At 41.3% G+C, this 26,147-nt stretch overlaps 1 protein-coding gene across 1 annotated transcript in view; it reads left to right on the top strand.

The window, feature by feature from the left end:
* Nucleotides 1-6,667, top strand: part of CCDC178 (coiled-coil domain containing 178) — a 604,881-nt gene extending 598,214 nt beyond the window's left edge. The window contains exon 23 of the mRNA XM_051851309.2: nt 6,611-6,667. Coding sequence (XP_051707269.2) covers nt 6,611-6,652 — 42 coding nt within the window. The 3' untranslated portion in view covers nt 6,653-6,667. The remainder of the gene's footprint in view (nt 1-6,610) is intronic.
* The last annotated feature ends 19,480 nt before the right edge of the window (nt 6,668-26,147 follow it).

The raw sequence follows: 26,147 nt of genomic DNA on the forward strand, positions 1-26,147 counted from the left end.
ACACTCAAGTTCTGTATCATTCCACAGGCATCGACCCCATCGCTAGAGTGTACCTCTTCCCTCCAGGACTATTCCCACTGCCTAACAAATGTACACCATTACCCCTAATAAACTTCCCGCTATTTGCCGGCTTTTACAGAGTGATAAAGCCTTTCTTTGAAACATCCTCCTTGCTTTTTAGTTAGGAGCAAAAGAAAACATGTTTCCCCTGGTAAATACATCTCCTCTATGATGGCAAAGTGAGAAATTGCCCCTGTTTCCCCCTCCCCCACCTAATTTCTTTTTTACCCTTGCTGCATTTCGAAAACTCTGTCCAAGAATATTATTCTATGAAGAAGAGAAAAAAAAACATCATCTCAAAATTATTAAAATCTCTGTGGGAATTCATGATTAATTTTAAGGCCTGGCAGATTAAAATACATTATTATGTACACTCTAGTGCATCCTTTCAGATATTTTCAGAATCTGATTTTGCTCTCTTGATACACACCAATGACTCTACATGTATCTAGTAGATTGCAAGGAATAGATTAGCATTAAAGAGGCAGTATTGTGTTGTTAGGTTGTTATATGTAACTTGTGCTCATACATTAAGAAAAATGTACCTGGCATTCCCCTGGACATGACCAGGCCTCTTCAAAAAAGAGAGCTAGTGAGAGAATCATTAATACTTGGTGACAATACAGTCGTGGCAGCAGTTCTGAAATTCTGACCTTTGGAGAATTCACTGACCGTTTTTATCCAGTTCCCACACAGAAGACGAACCAGAACAGCTTGCTAGTAAATGGAATACAGCATTTGTTTTCAGAAGCTGTCAAATTTCCTACTTCCTAATCAGAAAAGAATTGCCCTTTTGGCTTTTCCTAGGGAGGTCACAATAGCGGCTGCAGAGACCAAGAAAAAACTACAGCGTCTTTCTCTTTGTTATTGACAAAGAGTAACATCCACAAAAAGCAAACAAACAAAAACCTGCATAAACCTTACTGTGTTCCACTTTGAAGATGTTCAAATATACTGAGAAATAGACCAGCTTTACTCTTCTTCCTGGAAGTCACTCTTCCACCTCTGCTGACCTTTCTCCTTGCATAACCTTGAACAAGCAGCATGACCCTTGGCATCTAAAGATGGGTATCTGTCATCCAAGACTGAAGTTTCAGGCACCAGGGCCAGTGTTGTGGTATAGCAAGTAAAGCCACTGCCTGCGATGCCAGCATCCCATACAGGCATCATATGTCAGCCCTGGCTGCCCCACTTCCAATCCAGCTCCCTGCTAATGCACCTGGGAAAGCAGCAGAAGATAGCCCAAGTGCCTGCAGCCCAGCACCCAAATGGGGGACTCCTGGCTCCTGACTCTGGCCCAGCCCTGGCCATTGCAGCCATTTGGAGAGTGAACCAGTGGATAGAAGATTTCTCTCTCTCTCTCTCACTCTTGCCCTCGCTCTCGCTTGCTCTCTCCATAACTGATGTCTTTCAAATATATAAAAAATATATATATATTTTAAAATAAAGATTGAAGCTTCTCATCTCCACCTCCAATATTCTGTAAAGTGTTTTTTTTTTTAAACAGGCAGAGTTAGACAATGAGAGAGAGAGAAAGACAGAGAGAAAGGTCTTCCTTCCGTTGGTTCACCCCCCAAATGGCTACTACGGCTGGCGTGCTGTGCTGATCTGAAGCCAGGAGCTAGGTGCTTCGTCCTGGTCTCCCATGCGGTGCAGGGCCCAAGCACTTGGGCCATCCTCCACTGCCCTCCTGGGCCACAGCAGAGAGCTGGACTGGAAGAGGAGCAGCTGGGACTAGAACTCGGCGCCCATAAGGGATGCCAGCGACACAGGCAGAGGATTAACCAAGTGAGCCATGGCACCGGCTTCATTCATTTTTTTAAAACCTATTTTGGGAGCTGCCATTATGGTACAAGGGGTTAAGCCACAGCCTCAAGCACCAGCATCCCACACAGGGACTGATTCAAATTCTAGCTGCTTCTCTCCCAATCCAGCTCCCTGCTGATACACATGGGAAAGCAGCAGAAGATGCCCCAGGTCCTTGGGCTCTGCACCTACTTGGGAGACCCTGATGAAGCTCCTTGCTTTGGCCTGGCCCAGACTCGGCCATTGCAGCAGATGAAAGATCTCTCTCTCTCTCTCTCTCTCTCTCTCTCTGACTTTCAAATAAATGAAAATAAGTCTTTTTTTAAAATGCTGTGTTGTATAATCATGTGTTCATTCTAGCAGTTTTGGAAATGTACAGTGGAATAATGTAAGACACAGTGATGACAATGACCCCACCTGCCTATTTCCAAACTTGACCTTCTTCAGCCGGGACTCCAGGTCAACCATTCAGCCCTGACAGACCAAAGGCACTTCCTAGCTATTGATCATACCCTCTGAGATGTCACATTCATGTAAAATTCTTCCAAATAAATAATAATATAGTTCCCATGTAAATTCCTTGTAATTTTCAGGTATATTTAGGAGAAGAGATGCCACCTTAAGCAAATAAAATAATTGACTCTGAAAGAGGGAAAAGATCGTGGAAGACATCTGTTGGAATTTTTTTGATAGGTGGGGCCGTTGAATGGATATCTCTGGAAATTGACTAATGAGTAAAATTGCAGGATTAACTAATATGGGAGAAGGGTTTTCGTATTCACTAGCTCTTCTCAGCTACACAAATCAGTTGAGATCAGTGCCTTCTCTGAAATGTGAAGCAAGAATCCCCTGAGAAGTTCAATAGAAAGCTTAAAGGGCTGGGCACTGAGATGTACTGTCTCAACCAGCCCACGGAAGGCAGCTCTGCATGATACAGCACCCTACTTCAAGGTCAGCGGAAGCTTGGGTGCTCACCCTGAAAGCAAGTGCAGAAGCAAGACTTTGCCAAATCACTGGTTCTGCTTAATTCTGATCACCAACCATCCAAAGGCAAGGACAGAGCTTCAAAGTTTCTGTCACAGGGAAAACAGTTAAGATGTCTTTAGCAGCTTCACTTTAAGTAAATTCTAAATAAATATTAGATGATAACTAACAAATATACATATATGCTCATATGTATATTGATAGGAGAGAATAGGTAGGCAAATAGGTTAAAAAAAAAAAAAGGAAGGTATATATAGGTAAATTATAAAACAGGTAAATAAAGAACAGTGTGTGGGGGATAAGGGATGGGAGGGGTAGGGGAGAGAGAAACCAGATAAAGAAAATACTTAGGGGACTGGTATTGTGGCATAATGATCCATATGGATGCCAGTTCATGTCCCAGCTACTCTATTTCTGATCCAGCTCCCTGCTAAAGTCCTGGGAAAAGCAGTGGAATGTGGTCCAATTGTTTGGGCCCCTGCCACCTGTGTGGGAGACCTGGAAGAAGCTCCTGGCTTCTGGCTTTGGCCTGGCCCATTGCTGGCTGTTTCAGCCCTTTGGGGAATGAACCAGAGGATGGAAGACCTCTCTCTCTGTTCTCTCTCCCTCGCTCTCGCTCTCTCAACTCTGACTTTCAAATAAGTAATTAAACCTTTCAAAAAAGAAAAAAGAAAATACTTGGTAAGCATTCCAGGTATAATCTTCAAGAGGATCATATATAAACCATGTAAAATTAAAAAGGGTCCTAATATTTATAATTTAAACAAGGTTTACCCCATCTTTATAAAACAATGAAACAACATGATGTGATGAAAGAAACATTTTTAAGTGTTAAGCTGACCTGAGTTTAAATTCTTTCCCTACCACTTGCTCACTGTGTGACTTAGGGGAAGCCACTCCACCTCTCTGAGAACTGGTTTCCACATCTGGTAAAATATAATAAAACATATATCTGGCATACCAGTCTTCAACAATTTTAGCTGGCTTCCATTTACTCCATGTTGATGGCATAAAGAACAAAAGAAAGTCTTTGATTTCAGGTGCAAGAATAGTTTTCTGTCTTTTAGGGTAAGGAAAAGGACTGTAGAGCTCAGATAAAATCCAGGGGCCGGCGCCATGGCGCAGCAGGTAAAGCTGCCGCCTGCAGTGCCTGCATCCCATATGGTCGCCAGTTCTAGTCCTGGCAGCTCCACTTCCAATTCAGCTCTCTGCTGTGGCCTGGGAAAGAAGTAGAAGATGGTCTAAGTCCTTGGGCCCCTGCACTTGTGTGCAAGGCCCGGAAAAATCTCCTAGCTTCAGATCAGTGCAACTGCAGCCATTGCAGTCATTTGGAGAGTGAACCAGTGGATGGAAGACCTCTCTCTCTCTTTCTACTTCTGCCCCTCTATAACTCTTTCAAATAAGTGAATAAATATTTTAATAAAATAAATAAAATCAAGAATCACTGGGGATAATCTTGGGTCCGCAGTTGACGAAAAACTTAGAAAGTAAATTCGATGAAGACCAAGAGCTCTACCAGCCTATGACTGGAGCTGATGTGCTTTGGCAGCATGGGTGGCCACACTCAGCACCCAGGCCAGACACAACTGGAGCAAAAGGCCTACAAGGTTGTGTCCCAGGAAATGAAGATAAAGGGACCAATCTGCAACCATGTGCTGGGTATCTGGATAAGTCGTTGGATTTCACCTTGTGACCTGGGGATAATCCTGAAGTATAAAGCACTGACAACTGTGGGCCTCTCTCAATGGAAATTACTTATTATTTATTTTTCCTGTTGACCTGCTGTGATCCTCAGTAGATGGGAGAAGGGTATGAGCAGCGAGCTTCCTGACATCTTCACAGTGAGCAGGACAGAAGCGCATTGGTTAAAAGAGAAGCAGCACCACTAGGAGTGGGAAGAGACTTTCAGAAATCTGGGAAGGAACCCAAGGACAGTTGCTTCTGCGTACTGCATAGTCTGGGAACTTTTTGAGGACCTTGTATAAGTAAATCTACCTTTTTACCACTACCACCTGCAAGACACTTTGGTGTTTACAATAACAGCATCCATGGTAGCTCCCAGGCATTACCATGCACACACTTGCAACCATTTTACATGAACCCTTACTCCCTACCAATAACATAGCTCCACTCTTCCTTACTTTATGGGCAAGGAAATGGAAGCCCTAATTTTGCCTAAAATTACTCACCTGTGTAGATTTGGGGCCTGGAATTCAGGGAAGTAGCCGGGTCCAGAACCTGGCCTGTATCACCAGTGAGTTCTCACTCTCGTGAGTGACTTGGATTTCAGAGTCTGCTGTTTGTTTTTAATCAGACAAGGAATGAAGAACAAAGACAGAAGGCCCAAGTGTACTCTTACCACAGGGCTAGAAGCCATAGTGACTTTTTGCACTTTACCTGCAACATATCAGACTCTGATGCTGAGCAAAAACCCATGTAGTAGTCATCGTGAATATCCAGTAATTTTCAGTGAGGAAGGTAAACTCATCAAGGCTAAGGAACTTGTCCTGATTCAACAGTGATGTACCTGTGTTTTTATATTCCTGGTTTTGAGTTGTTTCAGCTCCTGGCTGGTGACAGATGATATGTTGACAGTGGAACCCATAATCCAGAAAGCCCAGAGATGATTGGCAGCAATGGAAAGGGGGAAAAATCTACAAGAGGTAGTTGCTCTTCCTTCCAATGGCATGCACACATACTAGGAGTCACCAAGTCACACAAGTAAGTGCCTTGGAGGGGATTAGATCACTCACCTAACAGGAACATCCCTGAACACACACACACACACACACACACACACCACTCTTCTTCCTCTAACTCCTTCCCAATCTATCATACCTATTCTGATGTAGACCTAGATGGAAGGCAAAACTTCAGCCCCATATTTGCTCTAGAATTTCAGTTTTCATAAGTAGTATTAGATAATGGTTCACAAAATAGGCTCAGTCCATGATGAATTTAAGCCCAAATACATTAAGATTTCATCTTATTGTCACAGACAAAAACCCTGTCTGGATTTCCTAAAACATCACAGTGGAATGGGCACTGAATGCCAAATGTCCTGTGATATTAATTCCCTTTTGTATGGGAGGCGGCTTAGCCCACAGCTTTAGGCAAACCTCTGTGTAGGAGAAAGGAGAAAGGAGAGGAAGACGGGGAAGTCACTGGGGCATGAACTGAGGGAACTCAGCCATTCATAAAAGGATTCCATAGTCAACATGTAAAAGGGTTTCTTTGTCAATTTCCCACTCATTTTTCCCTTCCCTTGACACAAGGGTTTTAGTTTTAACCGGTAGGAAAACTAGGAAAGAATCATTAAAATCACAAAAGTAAATGAGGGAAAAGCCAAAAGTTCTGTCATTGCCTAAGAAATTGGATGTGAGGTGTCTGTAAGCCAGCACCCTCTGCTGCAAAATTCACTCGTTCATTCTTTTATTCAGCAAATAAATATTTACTAAGCAGGCACACAGATAGGAGTGGGAGATATAGAAACAAAAAGGGCATGACTCAAGCTTTGGGAAGTTTATATTCTACTGATAGAGAAAACCAATAAACAAGTACATATTCAAATATATTTATGTTCCTAAATGTTAAAAAAAAGAGTAGAAGAAATGAGAATAATACCTTGAGACTATATTAAATTGGGCAGCTGGATAGAAAAAATCACATTTTAGAAAAAGCAGATAGGACATGTTAATTAAACATTTTTTTTCCTCTGTGCCAGGCATGAATGTAATTCCTGCTTTTGATTGCTACCCAGTCTAGATGGAGAAGTGAGAAGAAGATGGACACATCACTGTGACCCCTGAGACACCTGCTCCAATAGAGGTACCCTTGACAGGGAAGAGGACGGATGGATTGAGTAGAATAATCTGAAAAGTCTTCAGAGGAAGGGACTTTTGAGCTGGGTCTTGAAGGATGAGAAAATTCTCAAATGGTAATGAGTATGTAAAGAGCCTTGGGGTAATGTAATGAAAAGACACATATGTCTGCTAAGGGAATTACACTTTATCCTATGGAAGCTAATCAGACGAGTAAGCAAAACAGGGATCCCATCACACCAATTTTTTGAGAAGGACTAACATGGCAGAAGAGCAGAAATGGATTAGATCCAGGAGAGCCACAGCTGGAGAGATAAGGTAACTAAGTCACATGAAAGACGCACTTCAGGACATGCCCCCTCTACCACTAGACACAAAGGTAACTATGGGAACAAACCGGCCTGATAAGTGGCCATATACTTGTAGACCTGGTTCACAGTTGGAAGTGGGTTTGACTCCCGCCCTGGACCATCTTTAGGGGGATGGAGCACATCCTCCCATGCTGGCAGGTGTAAAAATTGTGCAAAGGATGGTGAGGGGCGGGGACAGTGCTTTCCCAAATCACTGTATGACTCCACCCTGTGCAAACACAAACCTGAAGAAGTGTTCTGATCTGCAGCTAAGTGATTCAGCATTTACTTAATGGGGGTGAGGTGGGGAAGGAATACAATTTGTAATGCTACAGAAAGATGCCTGTGTCATTACAAATCATATAAGGATATAGGGCAGGCATTGGCCTAGCAGTTAAACTGCCAGTTAAGATGCTCACCTCCCATGACGGAGAACTTGGACTTGATATCTGGCTCCGGCTTCTGATTCCAGCTTTCTATTAATCCAGACCCTAGGAGGTAGTGGTGATGGTTCAAACAGTTAGGTCTCTACTACTCACATGGGAGACCCAGATTGAGTACCAGCTCCCAGCTTTGACTTGGCCCAGCCCTAATTGTTACAGGCATTTAGTGAACCAGCTGATGGAAAATCTAGCTACATGTTTATGTATCTATTTGTGTACCTATCTATCAAAAAAATAAAATAATGATAGTTTTTTCTAGTCTCACATTAATATAGCCCTCCTAAAATTGAATTTCAATTTGACCAAATTATTCTAAGCTAGCTGGCTATGTTTGAGTTAAAAAATCAACACACCATCAGCATTAAAGATTTAATTGATCATCTTCCTCATTATTTTGTAGCCATAATCCTCATCCCAAAAATAATTATTTCTTTTATCTTAAACTGTATTTTCAAGAAATGTAAAAAAAAATGCAGCTGTTCTTGGGCTGGTTTTGTGTCATTTCTCATTTGAAAACTCAAACCCTGCCACTCTTAACTATCACTGCTGATACATCATGCAGGCATAACAAGCCAGACCTTGCAGCCAAAGGCTACCTTCACCAAATCTAGCAGGAAGAGGCTATGTTTTTAATAGTCAAAGAAAACATGGAAAATTAAGTTAAGGTAACCCAAATCCAGTGCTGAAATAAAACCCACTGCCCCTTCCCAATAACATAGCTGATTTTCTTTCATCTTTTCTTTTATTTCAAATGTACACAATGAAAGTGATCTGGATTTTGTGTAAAAGCTTGTTTTGTGATGCAGAGCACACTTATCACAAATCCAGGGAGCTTTACTCTTATTTCCTTAGGTTTACCTTAAGAAGAAACACAGATCCTTAAAAGCTTGGGAAATGTTTATATCAAACCACCTCCGGGCTGGGGAGCCAAAAGCCAGGAATACTTCCCTCAAACTTTCTGTGCTTTGAGACTTTCAAACTTTCCCCTGAAACATGAATTATGATTTTTTTCCTCCTCATGTAATTATTTTTCTATAATGGTCGTTTTGCTTTCTAGTCCTACGCTTGTCTCCTTCCACCTCAGAGAAGATGTTTCTAACCCCAGCAACTCCAGCTACCGAGAGGATCAAGGAAGGGATATAGAGTTGTTTCTTCTGTCTAGCAGAGAGCTCATGGCAGCACCCAAGGTGGGATACAACCACCCAATTCCCCCATCTTATGGAGGGCTTTCCAGTTTACCCATTCCCAGAAGTGATAAACCCCAGGGCAAGGAGGAGCAAGTAATAAGGTGTTCTTGTCATGCAGCTCAAGATTTTTAAAACACATTAACTGTAATTTTTAGATAGTCAGAATTTAGTGAACCATTAAAAGTGACCCAGTTCACTGAACCAAACTGAACTGAACAGATGGAATTCCACCCTCCCTATGCTTGAGCGACTCGGCGAACAATACTGAGTCTTCTTTCAAATCCCTCCTTGGAGCTGCTTACCTCACTTATGCAAACATGTTGGGGGTGCTTGGGCCATTTTTAGATTTGCCCAGTCTCTTGCGGCAACAGGAAGCTGGAAATCAGTCCCCAGAATGTGCCAAATCTGTGGCACTGAGGACTGTGCTTTTTTTTTTCCTCCAAATTTGCATCTGCACAGGACACTTGACCAAGGTCTGACTTTATTCTCTTTCAAAACTTGCGGCAGACTCAGCTCTCTCTATTTTTTAGCTCTCTTCCTCCTTCCTCTATTCCCTTTCTTCCCACAAGCATAACACATATGCAAAAACATGACAGTAGCCTCCTGTGTCCCTTCTCTGCCACTCATGGACTTCCAGGCACACCTGCTTACAAAGACTAAATACCAGACATCTATTCTTTGACCTCTCTTGGTAAAAAATGCAGCAGATGTGAACTTTCTCGTGCATCACAGAATGGCTTCCCTATGCACCAGAACCTCCCAGTAACAATGGCAATATGTCTTCCGGTTTTTAAAAATCCTAAATATTCCAAAAAACATTATGATAGGATGGTTGGAAAATGAAAATGAAAGGCCTCTCAGTGCCTCTAGGCGGTGAGGAAACAGTGAGAATATCTCACAGAAAGAGATACATAAAAGGTTAAAATTGTGGCAAAATAAGAATAAAACCCAGAGACCAAAACAGAGCCATCTGTATCTACACAGACTTTAGAAAAATAGAGATTAGAGAGGTTTCATTATGCTGGCTCTCACGTGACTGGGGAAGCCGTAAAACAAACTGTGTTACGGTCTCGGGATGAGGTCTTGGAAGTGGAACCAGAATGGGTGCGCATTTGTTTATTTTAGTCTGTATCAGCTTTAAGTGTTAATTAACATAGTGCACTGTATTATCTCTGTGTCTATGGAGCAGAGAGAAGACCCACGTTGTCCCCACCCCAGCTTCCACTTAGCTTCTGTGGGGCAGTTCTCTGTAGCCTTCTGGCTTCAGTGCAAGGCAGAGAGATGCAAACTTTATAGGCAAAAGAGAGCTTGGCTCTGATTTGGGGAATGACCAGTCAATTAACCTCTGAGTCTGCTCACTCATCTGTAGGATGGGAATGCTAATACTGTTCATTGCATCCCTGAGGTAGCTCACTGTTCAATCCTGATTCGAAACTCGGTCAACAACAACCAAGGTAAAGGTTAATGTTTAAACTTCCTTAGCTCTGTTCTCCTGTCCTTTGCCAATCTCAAGCTCTCCAGTCTTTCCAGTCTGTCCTCCCCCCTTGCCTTCACTTGTAGAGATGTTTAAAGGAGTGGCCATGAGCAAATGTGTGTGATTCAACTGCATCTCTAATGCTGCCCTTCTGTTGTCCTGGCCAGAGGAGCTTAAGGCAGTGTTCCTCCTTTGTCAGTTAAACTTGATATTCATACAGCTACTCTTTACTTTTAGCACATCCAAGATTCCAAGCAACCTCCAAGTCCCTCCTTAATTCATTCACACTCTATCCAGGTGCCTGGCTGCATGGAGACAAAATGATAAATAAGGCAATACTTGCCTGAAAAGATTTCTAAGAGGGGTAGGTATTCTGTCACAGCTTGTTAAGCTGCTGCTTGGGATGCCCACATCCCGTGTCAGTTCAAGTTCCAAATGACCCAGCTCTCTGCTAGTGCATCTGAGAAGCAGCTGAAGATGGCTCCAGTACTTGAGTTCCTGCCGCCCACTGATGGAGTTCTTGGCTCCTGGCTTCCGCCTGGTCCATTTCCAGCTATTGCAGCCATTTGGGGAGTGAACCAGTGGATGGAGATCTCTCTCTCTCTCTCTCTCTCTCTCTCTCTCTCTCCATGTCTCTTTCTCTGTCACTCTGCCTTTCAAATAAATAAATGAATCTGCTTACAAACAAGATTTCTCAGAGTAATTAGACACATATGAAATGGCGCCAACATAATAATGATGCAATGGAGGTCTGCAATGGCTTGCTCTGCTTGATAATTCAAAATAATCCAGAAAAAAAAGCCCCTGCCACATAACTAGTAAACATTTTTACCATTTCTATTGCCTTTTAAAAGTAGAACAATAAAGGAAGCCCCACAGCAAGAAGTTTCCTGAGAGGCAAGAGTGAAGGACTTCTTTCTCCCATTTTCTTTGCGTCCTTGCCTTGAAATGGTCACAAACGCAGCATCTCGGATGTCATCTGGAATTCCTTCATCATTCTCAGTTTCAAGATGAGAGTGAGGAGCCATAGTGAGCATTTTCCTCAGCCGACTTGAAGATTTCAGCAGGGATTCCATCAGCTCCAGATGCCTTGTTGTTTTTCATCTGCTTGATGGCTTTCCTCACCTCATAAAGAGTTGGAGGGATTTTGAGATTGCCACTGATTGGGAGTTGTGGGATGGAGTTGAAAAACACTCCCACTGATAAAATAATTTCCACCAAAGACCTTGAAATGCTCTTTTCAGTGCATGTTGACATTTTCTCTCTCGCTGAGCAGTTTTCAAGCACCCTTATCTTCTTGATAGCTCATACAAAGCTTCGGTGGCACCAAACCTAATCCATGAGGGTGTTGAATTGACTTCGCCATGACATCTCACCATCTGCTCTGTGTGCGGAAGGGCTCCTTGAATCTCTACCTTGACTTACAGATGTAACACTGTCTTTCCTTTGGGATCAATGACAATGCTAAACACCAAAAGATTAAAATCAAGAAAACCATGGCACATTTGCATTGAAGGTTATTGTAAGAATACCAATTTGCATCTATTAAACAATGTTAAAGAGAGTCAGAGCCTTTTGGGGATAAACTAGCATATTGGGGCTCTTGGAATGTTCACATTAGGTCAGAAGTTGCCTATTAATTCACATAGAACTCTATTGTTTAGATTTAAAAGCCTGTTCTCAATAGCAAATTGAGTCCAGGGTATTCTAATCTTGTAGAAAATAGTTCTGAGAAATTGGCTTTTCCTTATTCTCTGAGTATATGCCCTCTCCCTATTTATTGGAACTTATTTGGGTTATAGCTTCAATTTAATTGTGAGAGTGCTATAGCCCCACTATTGTTCTAGAGTTCTCACCTTTTACTCTGTAAGATTATCCATTCAGAGGGTGTCTTTGGGCATAATGATCTCATGCAGAAGTTTTCTCTGCACTTTTAACAGAGATCAAGCATTATAGTTACTGTGTTATAAGCATCTTCATTATAAAATGTTAGAACTGGAAAGAGTCCTACACTCTGGTTTTATTGGTGAGAGGAAACTAAATCCAAGAGAAGAAGGGATAGTTATCCCTGAGTTGCACAGCTGGGTAGTAGATGAAAGAGTTCTCAATACTGCTAAGGCAGGTTTCTTCCAACCACAGTATTTTTCTGTCTTGACAATATTACATATAACAAGAAATACAGTCCAAATCTTTTATCTTCCATAGTTTCTCTCATAAACAATACACAGGAAGCAAAAACTTGTTATTATTAGTCTTCATGTAATTTGTCAGAGCTCTCCATCTTACTAATTAAATATAACCAAACCAGGAATAGTGCATTTATGCACTCAACGTATGAAACGCTAGTCACTAAATATTACAGCACTGACATTAATAATAATACTCAATTGTCTTACTGCTTAGGCATAAAAAAGAAAATCTGTAAAGATTATTTATTTTTTTAAAAAAGAGAAATCATAAGGACCACAAGCATATTTTGTTGGTGTTTCTAACTGTGGAAACAAGTGTGGGAACTCTGTAAATATAAACCACAAGGTGTATGACCTTTGAAATCCCCCTAAGGTGTGGAGAAGTACAGTCTCAAAGAAATACTACATTTGATCCAGCTTCCTGTTTATACATCCTGGGAGGCAGAAAATGATGGCTCAAGTACTTAGATCCCTGCTACCAATGTGGGAGATGTAGGTAGAATTCCTGCCTCCTGACTTTGGCTGCCTGATCCACCTTTGGCTATTGCAACATTTGGGGAGTAAATCAGTAGATTCTCTCTCTCTCTCTCTCTCTCTCTCTCTCTCACACACACACACACACACACACACGAAAGTTAATTTTAAAAATTCTTTCATAAAGGCAATGATTATATGGCACTGTGACATTGCAGGTAAAGCTACTGCCTGCAGATCCAGGATACCATATGGGCACCAGTTCGAGTCCTGGCTGCTCCACTTCCAATCCAGTTCCCTGCTAACGCACATGGGAAAGCAGCAGTAAATGGCCCAAGTGCTTGGGCTCCTGCAGCCATGTGGGAGACCTGTAAGGAGCTCCTGACTCCTGGCTTCAGATTGGCCCAGCTACAGCCGTTGCAGCCATTTGAGGAGTGAACTAGTAGATGGTTCACTCTTGATCTCACTCTGGATCTCTCTCTCTCTCTAACTCTGCTTTTAAAATAAAATAAATAAATCTTAAAAGTAAATAAATCTTTTAATGATTTTATTTATATATCTGAGAGGTAGAGTTATAGAAAGAGATAGGGAGAGACAGAGAGAAAGGTCTTCCCTCTGCTGGTTCACTCCCCAGATGGCTGCAACAGCTGGAGCTGGGCTGATTCAAAGCCAGGAGCCAGGAACTTCTTCAAGGTCTCCCACAAGGATGCAGGCAGGGGTCCAAGCACTTGGGCCATCTTCTACTCCTTTCCCAGGCCATAGCAGAGAGCTGGATCAGAGGAAGAACAACCAGGACTAGAAACCATGACCAGGAGGAGGCTTAGCCCTGTATTCCACAGTGCTGGCCCCATGAATAAATCTTAAAAAAAAAAAAAAAAGACATATTCCCCCTCACTCAAATAACATTTGGGAAGTAATGAACAGATTAGTAGGAAGAAAGAGGAAGAGAGGAAAAGAAAGAAAAAGGAAAAGGAAAAGGAAAGGAAAGGAAAGGGAAAAAGAAAGAAAAAGAAAAGAAAAGAAAGAAAAGAAAGGAAAAGAAAAGAAAAGAAAAGAAGAGGAGGGAGAGAAATCTAGCAATTGATGATCTTCCAAAGCATAGGAGCCAGTTTAAAGATCTTTACTGAACCTTGGATGCATCAGTCATGAGCCATCATTATACATGCCCAATGAACCAACCCCACTAATGCTGATGTAAACTTTCAAAGACAGCAAGGAGCACAAACTCAGGCTCTTGAGTTTCTTATTGGCTGAAAGCAGAAATAATGCACATGAATCAGAAGTATGAAAATGGAGTTCCAGTTACTATAATGAAGAGTAACAAAATCTTAACCATTGAAGGCATGATTTCAACCTTTATGCAAAGTATAGACAGTCTTGGTTGATCAAGTCAGTTTGTCCTGGCTGCCTTCCTTCTCACTCTGTAGTAAACAAAAGCTCTGTCTGTAGCCTGCCATCATATCTCCCAGCCTTTGAAAGCTTTCCTGAGGATGATTCATTCAGGCATCCCTTGCTTCTACCAATATTTAGTGCATTTACCCTGTGTATTTAGGCTACACTTGATAACTTCAATGAGATAGCTATAGTTTCTACCCTCTAGAATACTTAAAGTCCAGTGAGAATGCCAAAGAAGAAAGAGGTGATTTTAGAACAGTATGATGGGTATCTCAGTAGGTGTGAATATTGCTGCTAAACAGTGCACAACCCAAACTTGAGCACTAGAAATCATGATGTTTAATATGAAACCCTGCAAATAGAGAGAACTGCACATTTGATGGGTGTTTGAGATTAATAATGGATGAGTTATGAAAGAATACTTTAAAACAATAAGCAGGGGTCCGCACTGTGGTATAATGAGTAAAGTCACTGTCTGCAGTACCAGCATCCCATATGGGTGCCAGTTCAAGTCCCGGCTGCTCCACTTCTGATCCAGCTCTCTGCTGTGGCCCGGGAAAGCAGTAGAAAATGGCCCAAGTCTTGGCCCCTGCATCCTTGTGGGAGACCCTGAAGAAGTTCCTGGCTTCTGGTTTCAGATCAGCACAGCTCTGGCTGTTGCAGCCAGTTGGGGAGTGAACCAGCAGAGGGAAGACCTTTCTCTCTCTCTGCCTCTCCTCTGTGTAACTCTGACTTTCAAATAAATAAATATTAAAAAAAACAATAAGCAGGGACTAGAGAAAGTTCTTGTATGCTGGTCTTCACAAGGTTGAATTTTACTTTGGGCACAACAGGACAATATTTGCTTCAATAGTCTTTTAACATCACTAAAGGAAGAGAAGATGGAGGTGGACGTCATGGCACAGTGGGTTATTTTGTGACGCCAGAATCCCTCATCAGAGTACCTGGGATCAAATCCCACCTCCACTTCTGATCCAGCGCCCTGTTAATGCATATGCTAGGAGGCAGCAGGTGATGGCTCAAGTACTTGGGTCCCTACATTCACATGGAACACCTGGATGGAGTTCCTGGCCCCTGGCTTCAGCCTGGCCCAGCCATGACTGTTGCACGCATTTTGGGAACAAACCAGCAGATGGAAGATACCTCTGTGTGTGTGTGTGCCTGTGTGTGCATGTGCATGTTATTTTGCCTTTCAAATAAATAAAAATAAACATTTAAGAGAAGGACGAGGTTATGGGAGCTAAATAATCCATTACTACACCTTACTGTCATCAATTGCACATAGATTTTCAGAAAAATATTCAGGAAAACTATTCACATTAGGCTCCAACCTTCTATGACAATTTGCAGTCTACTTTAGCTTCCATTGTTTGTTTGTTTCCCACACCACCTTCTCCAGGTTACTTATCTCCTGGCCCTACCCCTGCTTAGATATCAACACTGCTATTTCCTGGGGATCTTGGTTTTTTCTTCAACATCTTTTCCACTCCAGGAATGAAAGAGAAGAAAGGAAATCTATCCTCTAGAGCATGGCCTTGAACAAGGTCTAACACCCAAAGCACCTATGCTATCAGTTCCTCTGCTCCTTTCTCTGCACTCAACTGCTCTGGTAAAGATACCGTGTTTTGTTATCGTGTGGGTTTAGCCCTAAAGGGGATGGGTGTGTCATGCCTTTAAGAAGATGTGTAGGGTAAGGGAAAACACCTAGTGCTGCTGTATTTTGGTACATGTCATGCCCCAGAGAGTGGATGAGGAAGAGGTAAAAATAAGAAAGATTTATTGTAGCACAGGGCATTCTGGTGTTTAGAATGACCATGATCTGATCTGTGTGTTAGAACAGTCCCTCTGACTGCCGTGTGGGGAATGGGCCGTAACTAGAGAGAGGGGAAACAGTTGAGGCCTATATTATTTTTTCTTGCTTCTGTAACAAATTACCAAAAAAGCGGTGGCTTAAAACAACATCAATATGTTCCCTTACAATTCAAAAGTTGAACATGGATCAGCAGGACTGAATTCCTTCTGAAGGTTTTAGTGGGAGAATCAATTTCTTTATCTTTCCCAGTTTTGAAGTTTTACTGCATTCCTTGGCACATAGCCTTACAGCATTCCTACAGCAGGTCTTCTAAAACGTCACAGAAAAATGGAAAAAAAAAATTTGTTTTGGTGGAAAAATTTTGAAATCCATGCAGGATTTTTTTTCCCTATTTTCCATGAACATTTGAAAGCCCCTCATACCTCTGTTTCTGTTGTCACATCTCTCTCTGTGTGAACCTCCTGACTCCCTTTTATAGAAACCCTTGTGATTATGTTGGGCTAATTTAAATAATCCCTCCATCCCAGGATACTTAACTTAATCACATCAGCAAAGCCCCTATTGCCATGTAAGGTAAAATACTCACAGGTTCAGGCAGTTCCAATGTGGACATCATTGTGGGAGGGCATTATTTTGTCTGCCACAAGACCTTTGAAATATCCAACCAAAAAGGATATGTCAGTAAACTTGATACACAATCAAAGAATATGATTAGGATTTAGTAACTGGCTGGTTGTAGACATGGGGTACTAGAGAGAGGACTCGAAATCCTATGCTTTTTATCTTGATTGACTGGTAGAGTGGTGCCATTATCTGAATTATGGCATGCAAGAGAAGGGGGTATAAAGAGAAGGAAATAATGAGGTGAATTTTTGACACACTGATTTTGAAATGCCTACAAGAAATCCAAGCAGGGCTGCCCAATGAATGACTAAACAGCTTTGCAACTCAGAAAGGAAATTGTAAGCTAAAAGGTATATATCTGAAAATCATGAGGGATAAAAACAAGATAATTAAAACAATGGAAGTGGATGAAATCTCTCTCAGAGCGGTGCTGTACAATGAGAAGAGACAGGGCTAGAGACAGAAGAATAACAACGTTTTAGGTTCTATCAGAGGTCTGAGAATTCCAAAGAGAAGAACCATGGCAAACATACTCTCCTCTTTTTTTTAAATATGTTGTTTATTTATTTGAGAGGTAGAGTTACAGACAGTGAGAGGGAGAGACAGAGAGAAAGGTCTTCCATCTGTTGGTTCACTCCCCAGATGGCCTCAATGACCGGAGCTGCGCCAATCCGAAGCCAGGAGCCAGGTGCTTCTTTCCAGTCCCCCATGTGGGTGCAGGGGCCCAAGCACTTGGGCCATCTTCTACTGCTTTCCCAGGCCACAATAGAGAGCAGGATCAGAAGAGGGGCAGCCGGGACTAGAACCTGCGCCCATATAGGATGCTGGCTCTGCAGGGAGAGGATTAACCTACTGCAACACAGTGCTGGCCCCCATATTCTCTTCTAATGCTCCTATCCTTCTGCTTCTCTTTCCTTCCCTCTTCTCTGCCCCACAGTTCTGACTCTTCTTTATTAACTAGCCAGCCCTTCTCTGATTATTGGAGAAGCTCTGAGTCTATATTACTCCCAAGAAACAACACCACCACCAGCACCTCCTGTTGAAAGAGTAAATGGCATCTCTAAGGAGAGGGGAAAAGGGGGACAAATAAATAAATATCCAAAAGAATAACAGCAATTGAAGATGTGAATGCAGGGGTGGGTATTTGTCAAAGCCTTTCCTCTTCCTGTCTCCTCCTCTCACCTCAACACTGTCCTCTTTGTAGCAGCTATCAAAACTATTAAAAAGAGAGAAAAAATGTTAACAAGAACATTCTGGTTGTCCCCATGAGCAGGGAGATGGGGTGCTCTAAGAGCTGAGATGGGCCAACTTCTTCATCACATGGAAATAGATCGCATCAGAAATAGATAAGCCTTCCACTGCTTCCATACACAAAGTGTTAAGGTGACAAAGATGAGTTTGCATGTTTAACACAGAAGTACGTTTTCCAGATCAACCTTCTGAGGTTCAGGAATGTCATTTGGAGTAAGACCAGGAGACATAGGACTATGGGAGGTGTCTGCAAGTGCAATGCCTCTGAGGCCATAAGTGGGAAGACCCAGTAGCTCCCACTGTTTCAGTCAACTCTGAAAAATCTGAAATCATACTCAGGTCATGACTTGGACACACAACTAGTGTGTTACTCCACTGTCTTGATTATATCCCCAGCACATTGCCATCCACAGCATCCCCCCAAACCATCATGGTGTGAAAGCAGGAAAGAATTGTTTAGGCTCTTACTCTTTGGTTATGCTTTCTTTTTAGGTAGGATCAACATGGTTTGCTGGCAGAATGGGAAAGTGTGCAGGAAAGAGAAGTGAGGAGCAATCAAAATATTTCTTTTTGGCCGGCGCTGGGGCATAGTGGGTAAAGCTGCTGCCTGCTGTGCTGGCATCCCATATGGGTGCCGGTTTGAGTCTGGCCGTTCCACTTCCAATCCAGCTCTCTGCTGTGGCATGGGAAAGCAGTAGGAGATGGCCCAAGTCCTTGGGCCCCTGCACCCGCGTAGGAGACCCAGAGGAAGCTACTGGCTCCTGGCTTTGAGTCAGCCCAGTTCTGGCCATTGAGGCCAATTGAGAAGCAAATGGAAGATCTCTCTCTGCCTCTCCTTCTCTCTCTGTGCAACTCTGACTTTCAAATAAATAAATAAATGAATAAATAAATCTTTTTTAAAAAATATGTTTCTTTCACCAATGATTTCTTTAATAAACCTGCTAGGTCTCCAGCACAGTCTCTCTGGTCTTCAAGCTTATATGCACATTAGAAGCAACTAGGAAGCTTAAAACCAAAACCAAAAACTAGATCCTATGCCCCACTGACACCCAACTGAATTAGGATCCCTGAATTTCAGGCCTGGGGAATTTTTTGCCCCCTAAAGGGCTTCTATTGTAATTTTATCATACAACCAACCTGGGAGACCACTCAAAACCTTAAAGACAAATTCTATGTGGTATGAGAGCTGATGAATGAAATCCAGCTAGACTGGGTTCTACTTCAACACAGTTAGATGTGGGCTATCACATTTGCCTTCCGAGCACAAACTCCAAAACTCCTATCTGCTCTGTGTAGCATCTAAGAAAAGACTTTGTCTTCAGTCACAATTCAAATATTGGCTCTACCATTTTTACTGTGGCAAGACATGAGAACTGATTTCTCAGGATCAATTTCTTGGTCTCTGTGGAAGACCCCAGGACACCTGCTTACAGGAATATGGCAATAGTTAAGTACAGTGACATAGGCAAGTGTCTGGTACAAAGTGAGCATCTCCCTTTTAATTCCATAAGGAAATAAAAGGTAATTAAGACTAAACCTTATCTCAAGAAACTGTGCATTTTAATAGAAATCTAAGAAAATTTTTATGAAATGTTCAAGCCCACTAAAAGCTATTGACTATTGGTTATTAATTATCAGTTTTTGAAGATGACTAACTGCCAAAGTAATTTTGGAGACAAAATTTGATGTTTTGAAAGGAGAAAGAGCAAAACACAGTAATCACTTAGGACTGCTAATAATGAAGAAGGTTTTATGAACAAGGATGAGTTTGTCGCAAGTTTTACAGAATGAATAGGATTTGGACAAACTAAGAGGAAAGAAGAGGTCTTTTCTGACTAAGAAATCTTGAGAAGCCATGCAAAAGACTATCACTGAGTAAAAGGCTTGTTTCCTCTGTTAATTCTTTGTTTCCTGTTATATCAGTAGCCACATACTCAGCCACCTACTCTCTCCCTTCAACAAGATCAGATGCGTTGGTGCCGTATTCTGTTTTGATAACCTTGTTATTCTTACTTGGCCTCGCTTGGTCAGCCCCAAAGAGAACCAGAAGACCTCAGCAGATGTCCGTGGTTGATGTGGGGAGCCATCAGATCATCCTTTGCCCCTCTAGTGAAGTTTGAGGCACCAGGTTTGGGAGGAGGTGTTGGGGACTCCGGATTATGTTTTAGCATGGAGGATTCCAGCCCTTGGTGATTCCAGCCCTCCACACTCTGAGCCACCTGCAGAGGCATACTGATGTTCAAAATCCGGTGGTGATCCCAGTCTTGAATTTGTAATCCCTCTGTATTTTGTCACTGATTGTGAAGAGCTTTGTGATGTAAAATATACACTATAAAATGATTTAGGGATGAACTTAGCTTTTGAACTCACCCAGGGGTTTCTTTCCTTCTAGCACTTCCTTCTTCCCTATTTTATACAGATGAAAAACTAAGAACTTGAGGAAGATGTTCTCTTTTTTGCACTCTCTCAGGTTAGAATTAAGAAAAGAAAATGAAGCCCCATGCCTGGTCAGTGCAAACCTAGAAACTTCTTTTCCAAGGGCTGAGGATGATAAAACCCTAGGTGTGCTTTGCAGAGTCAAGCACTTTTCTCCTTGAGACGTCAACCCCGTGCACAGCAAGGGAATTTGAGCCCATTATGTTTCTGATTCATTTGCACTTAACTCATCAAGATATTGTTTTGTGTGAGCTGTTTGATGTCCGAAGCACCTTATGAGCCTTTTTATGACCTTTTTATCTGAGAAGCTGGGAATTATGCCTAGCCAAGAATAAACAGAACTCAGAGGTTGGAGCTCAGTTCAAAACATGGAACCATAACTTAGGCAGTGGCTAAACAGCCTGCCTTTCCTGAATTCTGCTGCATTTAATTGGAAAGAGACTCAGAGGAGTATAAGACAAGGAAAAACCAACACGGATTTGAAAATGCTCTCTTTCAATCCTGGTGGATGTATCATTTGGTCTACACTAATTAGCAAGGGAAATATATCATCTTGAATCCAACCTATTTTTGAAAGCTATAAGCATAAGACTATTTTGAAATGAGGTACAGTGATAAGCAGATTTCATTTTGTTGTTGTTTCCTGAGCAGCAGTTCTTAATCAGATGAATGAACTTGTTTGTACTAGTTAACTTTGCTGGAGTTTAGGAGTTGTATTTAAAACAGATTTTATCCTACAGTGATATTAATTTGATAGGATCCCTGATCTGTAAACCATTGGTTATCTTGGTCTCTCCTGATAAGGAAAAAAAGTGCCGAGGATTTCCAGTTGGTGAGCACATTTGGGCAGAATCTTTCACACGTCACAAATTGCAGATGGGAGGCAGTGATCTCGAACATGCAGTCACATTGCGTGACCATCTGACACCTTCCATTTAGAAAAATAATACTTTCCTCCCAGCATACGCTCCCTGCTGCAACCAGCACCAAAAATTATGCCTGGGAGAGCCGTTCCTCCTAGACCAGCCTCTTAAATATTTCTTAGGTAGCTTTTAAAAGATTCATACTGCAGCATCACCTAGCTCACACCCTAGTCACCCATCGAAAAATCCGGAAAAAGCGACTTCTCGATGATGCCACTGATAACAAAACATCCACAAAGAACAAAAGGGCTGGGGGTGGGGGAACTGGAAGGAGACAGGAAAATTACACCAGACACATTTGTAAGGTGATTTATTCTTGTCTTCTGTGCGATTCAAGCATATTCACGTTAAAGTCAATGGACTTCTTTGTCAGCTCATTTCTAAGCCGCTTCACAGTGGCATAGAATTTCGCAGTCCCCAGGAGGGGGACTGGAGTCCCTGGATTGTATATAACTTGCTCATCCGCCAGTGTTCTGCACGAACCCTTGCTCATTTAAGACAAGGGAGAGTATCTCTGCCTTGCCTCCTTTCCTGTACATTTAATGACCCCTGGCAATAGCAATGGCAGTGATTTCCAACAGACATGCTCAAGCAGAGAGCATTTTAACCAGAAATCCAAAATTCTGGAAGCATGTCCAAATGGACACAGTTTATTTGCTGATTAACAAAGACAATGGAAATTTCTGCATCTGATCTCTGTATATGTGAACAAACACACATATACATGCATGCATGCATACAGAGATTGCAGGACTATGCTCATGCACATGCATACACAAAATGTGTGCCTGAATTTCCCCTTTTTTGCCCTGGGATGAAACTAAACACACTTTGCAACTTGATAGGTCATTAATAAAGTACCTTACAAGAATGAAGATTTCCTGGGTAACTGCTGTCCCATGAGAACTCACCCAAAATTTTTTTCCTAAACTCCTTTGGGGACATAAGATAGATAGAAAGGGTATTTTCCTGATCATCATAGAACAAAGGTGGCCTATACAGTCAACCACCTGCTTTGAAAAAAAATTACCTTCTTCCCATTTTCACACTGCCCTAAGTTTTGGGGGATTTCCCAACATCAGCAAGTGAATGGTTTTAAGGTTGCCCGTATTAGGATCTCATAGCAATGTTAAAAAAGGAAAGAAATATTTCCTTGTATTAAAACCAGAATTGTACTTACAGGATTAATACCCTTTTCTCTTTTCTTATAGAAAAGAGGAATGGTTAGCTTAATGATTATATTATTAGCTTTTACTTTTATAATGAGGGGAAAGTGCTTGAAAAGTTGCCATCAGAGAAGTAGACAAGAGGGTTTGTTCTCCAGAAAGTTTTAGTGTTAACTCCAGGAGGAATTGACTGATTTTCTTGAAGCTTTTAAAGAAACATGGGCACATCAGCCTATTGTTAAGTAATCTCCACTCTAGAAGGGACAAGAATTATCTATATATATGAAATACATGAAATTTGTCCACCTTATATAAATCAAACTTTTTTTAAAATAACAGCAAGTAGAGGATTTTAAAGGGAGGGAAAAGAACAAGAGAATGCTATTTTGACCAGGATTGGCCAAAAACTCTATTGCTCCATATATATTTGTGTATTTAGTCTGTTTCCAGATCTTTCACTGAGATTCTTAATGACAATACCTTTTGTCCCTCTCTCTCTCTCTCTCTTTCCTTGTTTCAACTTCTACATCAATATTCAAATTCAACATTCCCTATACATTTAGCCAGGTAGTGTATGAAATGCTAAACAACATACAACTTGCTCCTAAGACAATGTGTCCATAGAATCCACACATGCTATGGCTTGGTAATAGGGCTGACCAGTTCCTGATTGCCATTTGTCTTCCAGATACCTATTAATCTTTATATCATAACTTTAACCTCATCACTAAGTCAATGATAAGGTACATTGAACTACTCAGATAAACAAAGGAAATATCATTCCTAAAAACTCCAGATGACTAAAGACCCTGGGTCTGAACTGTTGTCTATATATATTGTCCAAATAAAAGCCAGTTCTCAATTTGCTGTTGAATGTGGAAATGTATCATAACTGGGGAACTAATGTGAGCTCATTTTTATTGAATATTTATCATACTGTAGGCCTATATTTAACATTTTAAGTGTTTTTGTGGAAGGTACTATTATTTACATTTACACATAGGAAATCTGAGATACAGGAAAGTCAAGCAATTATTCAAGACAACATGGATAATAAATAGAAAGGACAGGGTTTGAACACTGGCAGACTAAACCTAATACACATAACCCTTGACTAGGTAAGCTGCATCCTTGTGAATTCTCTATGGATACTCAGCTATTAGTACAGAAGGGCTGCTTCTTCAGGTACGAAACTAATCAGAAGGAAGGTAGCACCTTGTATTCTTGGACTAGCTTTGGAACCTTAATTATTACCTCAATAAGGAAACAATTTCATGCTGAGAATGGTACACCAGAAGGTGTCTGTGCTCTAATGCTAATGCTGACCCCGCCCTGAGGACTCCCACCCAGTGGGCCTCTAAGTATGGAACACAGTAAGTGTCCTTGACATATCTGAGAATTGTTTTTTTTATGTTTCACACTATTGAACTCTGAAATTTGAAATTGTGTAGCCCATTGAGTACTAGAGAAACTACTTTAATATCATCAATTTAATGTTTGTTAATCCCCTATAAAGAGGTGACAACATCTATTAAACCATCATGGTGTGTTAAGTAGTTGAAGAAGTTATATTGTTGGAAATTTTAACCAGAACAAAGAAAAAAGTAAACATTAAATTGATGTCAGTGGGGACATTTTTAATTACAAGGCTTGATGCTATGTTAGTTCAGTAGTTTGTGTGTTTTTAATCTATAAAGATGGTTTTTATAATATTTAAAGTGACAACTGGTGGACGCATTTGCCAAATATGAAATGAAAAATCTTACCCTGTTCTCAAAATTTTAAAAAATTATATAGACTGGTCATTTGTCAAATTTTGTTTTTAATTGAAGCCATTTGTGGCAGCTTTTATGAGAACAGACTCATGCTGCATTCCATATCTTTCTCCTCATTTTCTTTTAAAATAATCGGGCACAAATCTCATATATTAAATTGAATAGCTGCCAACCAGAAACTTTGGGTAGAAACTTTGTTGTCTATTCTTTGGTAAGAAAAGGAGGAATTTGCCATTATTCATTCAGCAAATACTTATGGAATAACTACTCCATGTCAGGCACTTCCCAAGGGATACAACACTGAATATAACAGACAAGAATGCCCATCCTTCGGAGAATACATTGTAGTTGAAGGAAGACAGATAATTGGCAAACGAAAACCAGTAAAATAAATTATAGTAATAAGAATAATTAATAAGAAAAATAAAGCAAAAGAAGATTGGAGTTTGTGAGAGGTGAGTTCGTGGACTTAATAGAATGACCATAAGAAATGGCAGATTATGACCTGAAGGAGGTGAGGTGGCAAGCCCTGTGGATAGCAAACAAAACCAGGTTCCAAGCAGGTAGAAACAGCAATGCAAAGGCTTTGAGACAATAGCATGCCTGGCATTTTTATGAGTCAGCAAGGGGGTCAAGTAGAACAAGCAGGGGAGAGAGCTCCTAGTAGGTTGTGAGCTCTGGAAAACTGACCCAGCCTGGGTAGGAAGACTCTCAAAGGTTTTCAAAATGACCTTGGCTCTTACTCTGCATTTACACCAAAATACGCCCTTCCTCAGGCAAATTCTGCTTCCCCTCAACTAACCAAATGTAAATACTTGGCTAAAAATATGTGCTGATCCTTTTAATATGTCAGGAGGGCACAAATAATGGAAAAAATGAACTTTAAAAATTTTAAGTTTTTTGAAATTCAGACCCAGTTTTTTCATAATATATATTTTCCAAGAAGTTTTTGAAGACCCCTATTATATTCAAGTATTGCAAGGGTTTTTACACGATTTGGCTCATTGTTTAATACCCACATTTTATACCCAAGAAAACTAAACTTCAGAGATACTGTCTTAGTGCTTTTGTGGTGCTATAACAAAATATCACAGACTGAGGAACACTGCATAATTGAAATTCATTTCTCAGCATTCTGGAAGCTGGGAGGTCCAAGATCAGTTGCTGGCAGGTGCAATTATCTAATGAGGTCTGCATCCTCAGAAGCAGGTATTTGGGGAGTGAACAAGCAGATAAAGACCTCTCTCTCTCTGTCTCTGTCTCTGTCTCTGTCTCTGTCTCTCTCTCTCTCTGTTTCTGTCTTTCTCTCTCTCTCTCCTTCTCCTTCTCCTCTCTCTCTCTCTCTCTCTCTCTCTCTGTATAACTCTGTCAAATGAAAATAAGTAAATCTTTTTTTTTAAAAAAAGGTGAAGCATAGATCTTAGAATAAACAGAATGTTTCAGATCACTACTGGATGAATGCTCTTGGAATTGTCTGTTAACACGACTGTCATAGGTTTCTACCAAAAACACTGAACTGGTTAGAGTTTAGTACAGTTCGGAAAAATGAGGGCACGGGACATTTTATTCTTTTTAATATAAAATTACTTTTATTGGATGAATGTTCTTTATTCTTGGATGCTGTTATTCGTGTGTGTGTGTGTGTTTGTGTGTGAGTGTGTGTGTGTGTGTATTGCCCTGGAGAGGGTTTTTTTTTTTTTTTTTTTTTTTTGGTAATAGAAGATAGTAGTTTTGGGGGGCTGGTGCTGTGGTGCAACAGGTTAAAGCCAAGGCCTCGGACGGCACCACGGTTCACTAGGCTAATCCTCTGCCTGTGGCACCGGTACCCCGGGTTCTAGTCCCGGTTGGGGCACCGGATTCTATCCCGGTTGCTCCTCTTTCAGTCCAGCTCTCTGCTGTGGCCCGGGAAGGCAGTGGATGATGGCCCAAGAGCTTGGACCCTGCACCCGCATGGGAGACCAGGAGGAAGCACCTGG

Source organism: Oryctolagus cuniculus, chromosome 10, assembly GCF_964237555.1.
Source record: "Oryctolagus cuniculus chromosome 10, mOryCun1.1, whole genome shotgun sequence".
NCBI lineage: Eukaryota > Metazoa > Chordata > Mammalia > Lagomorpha > Leporidae > Oryctolagus > Oryctolagus cuniculus.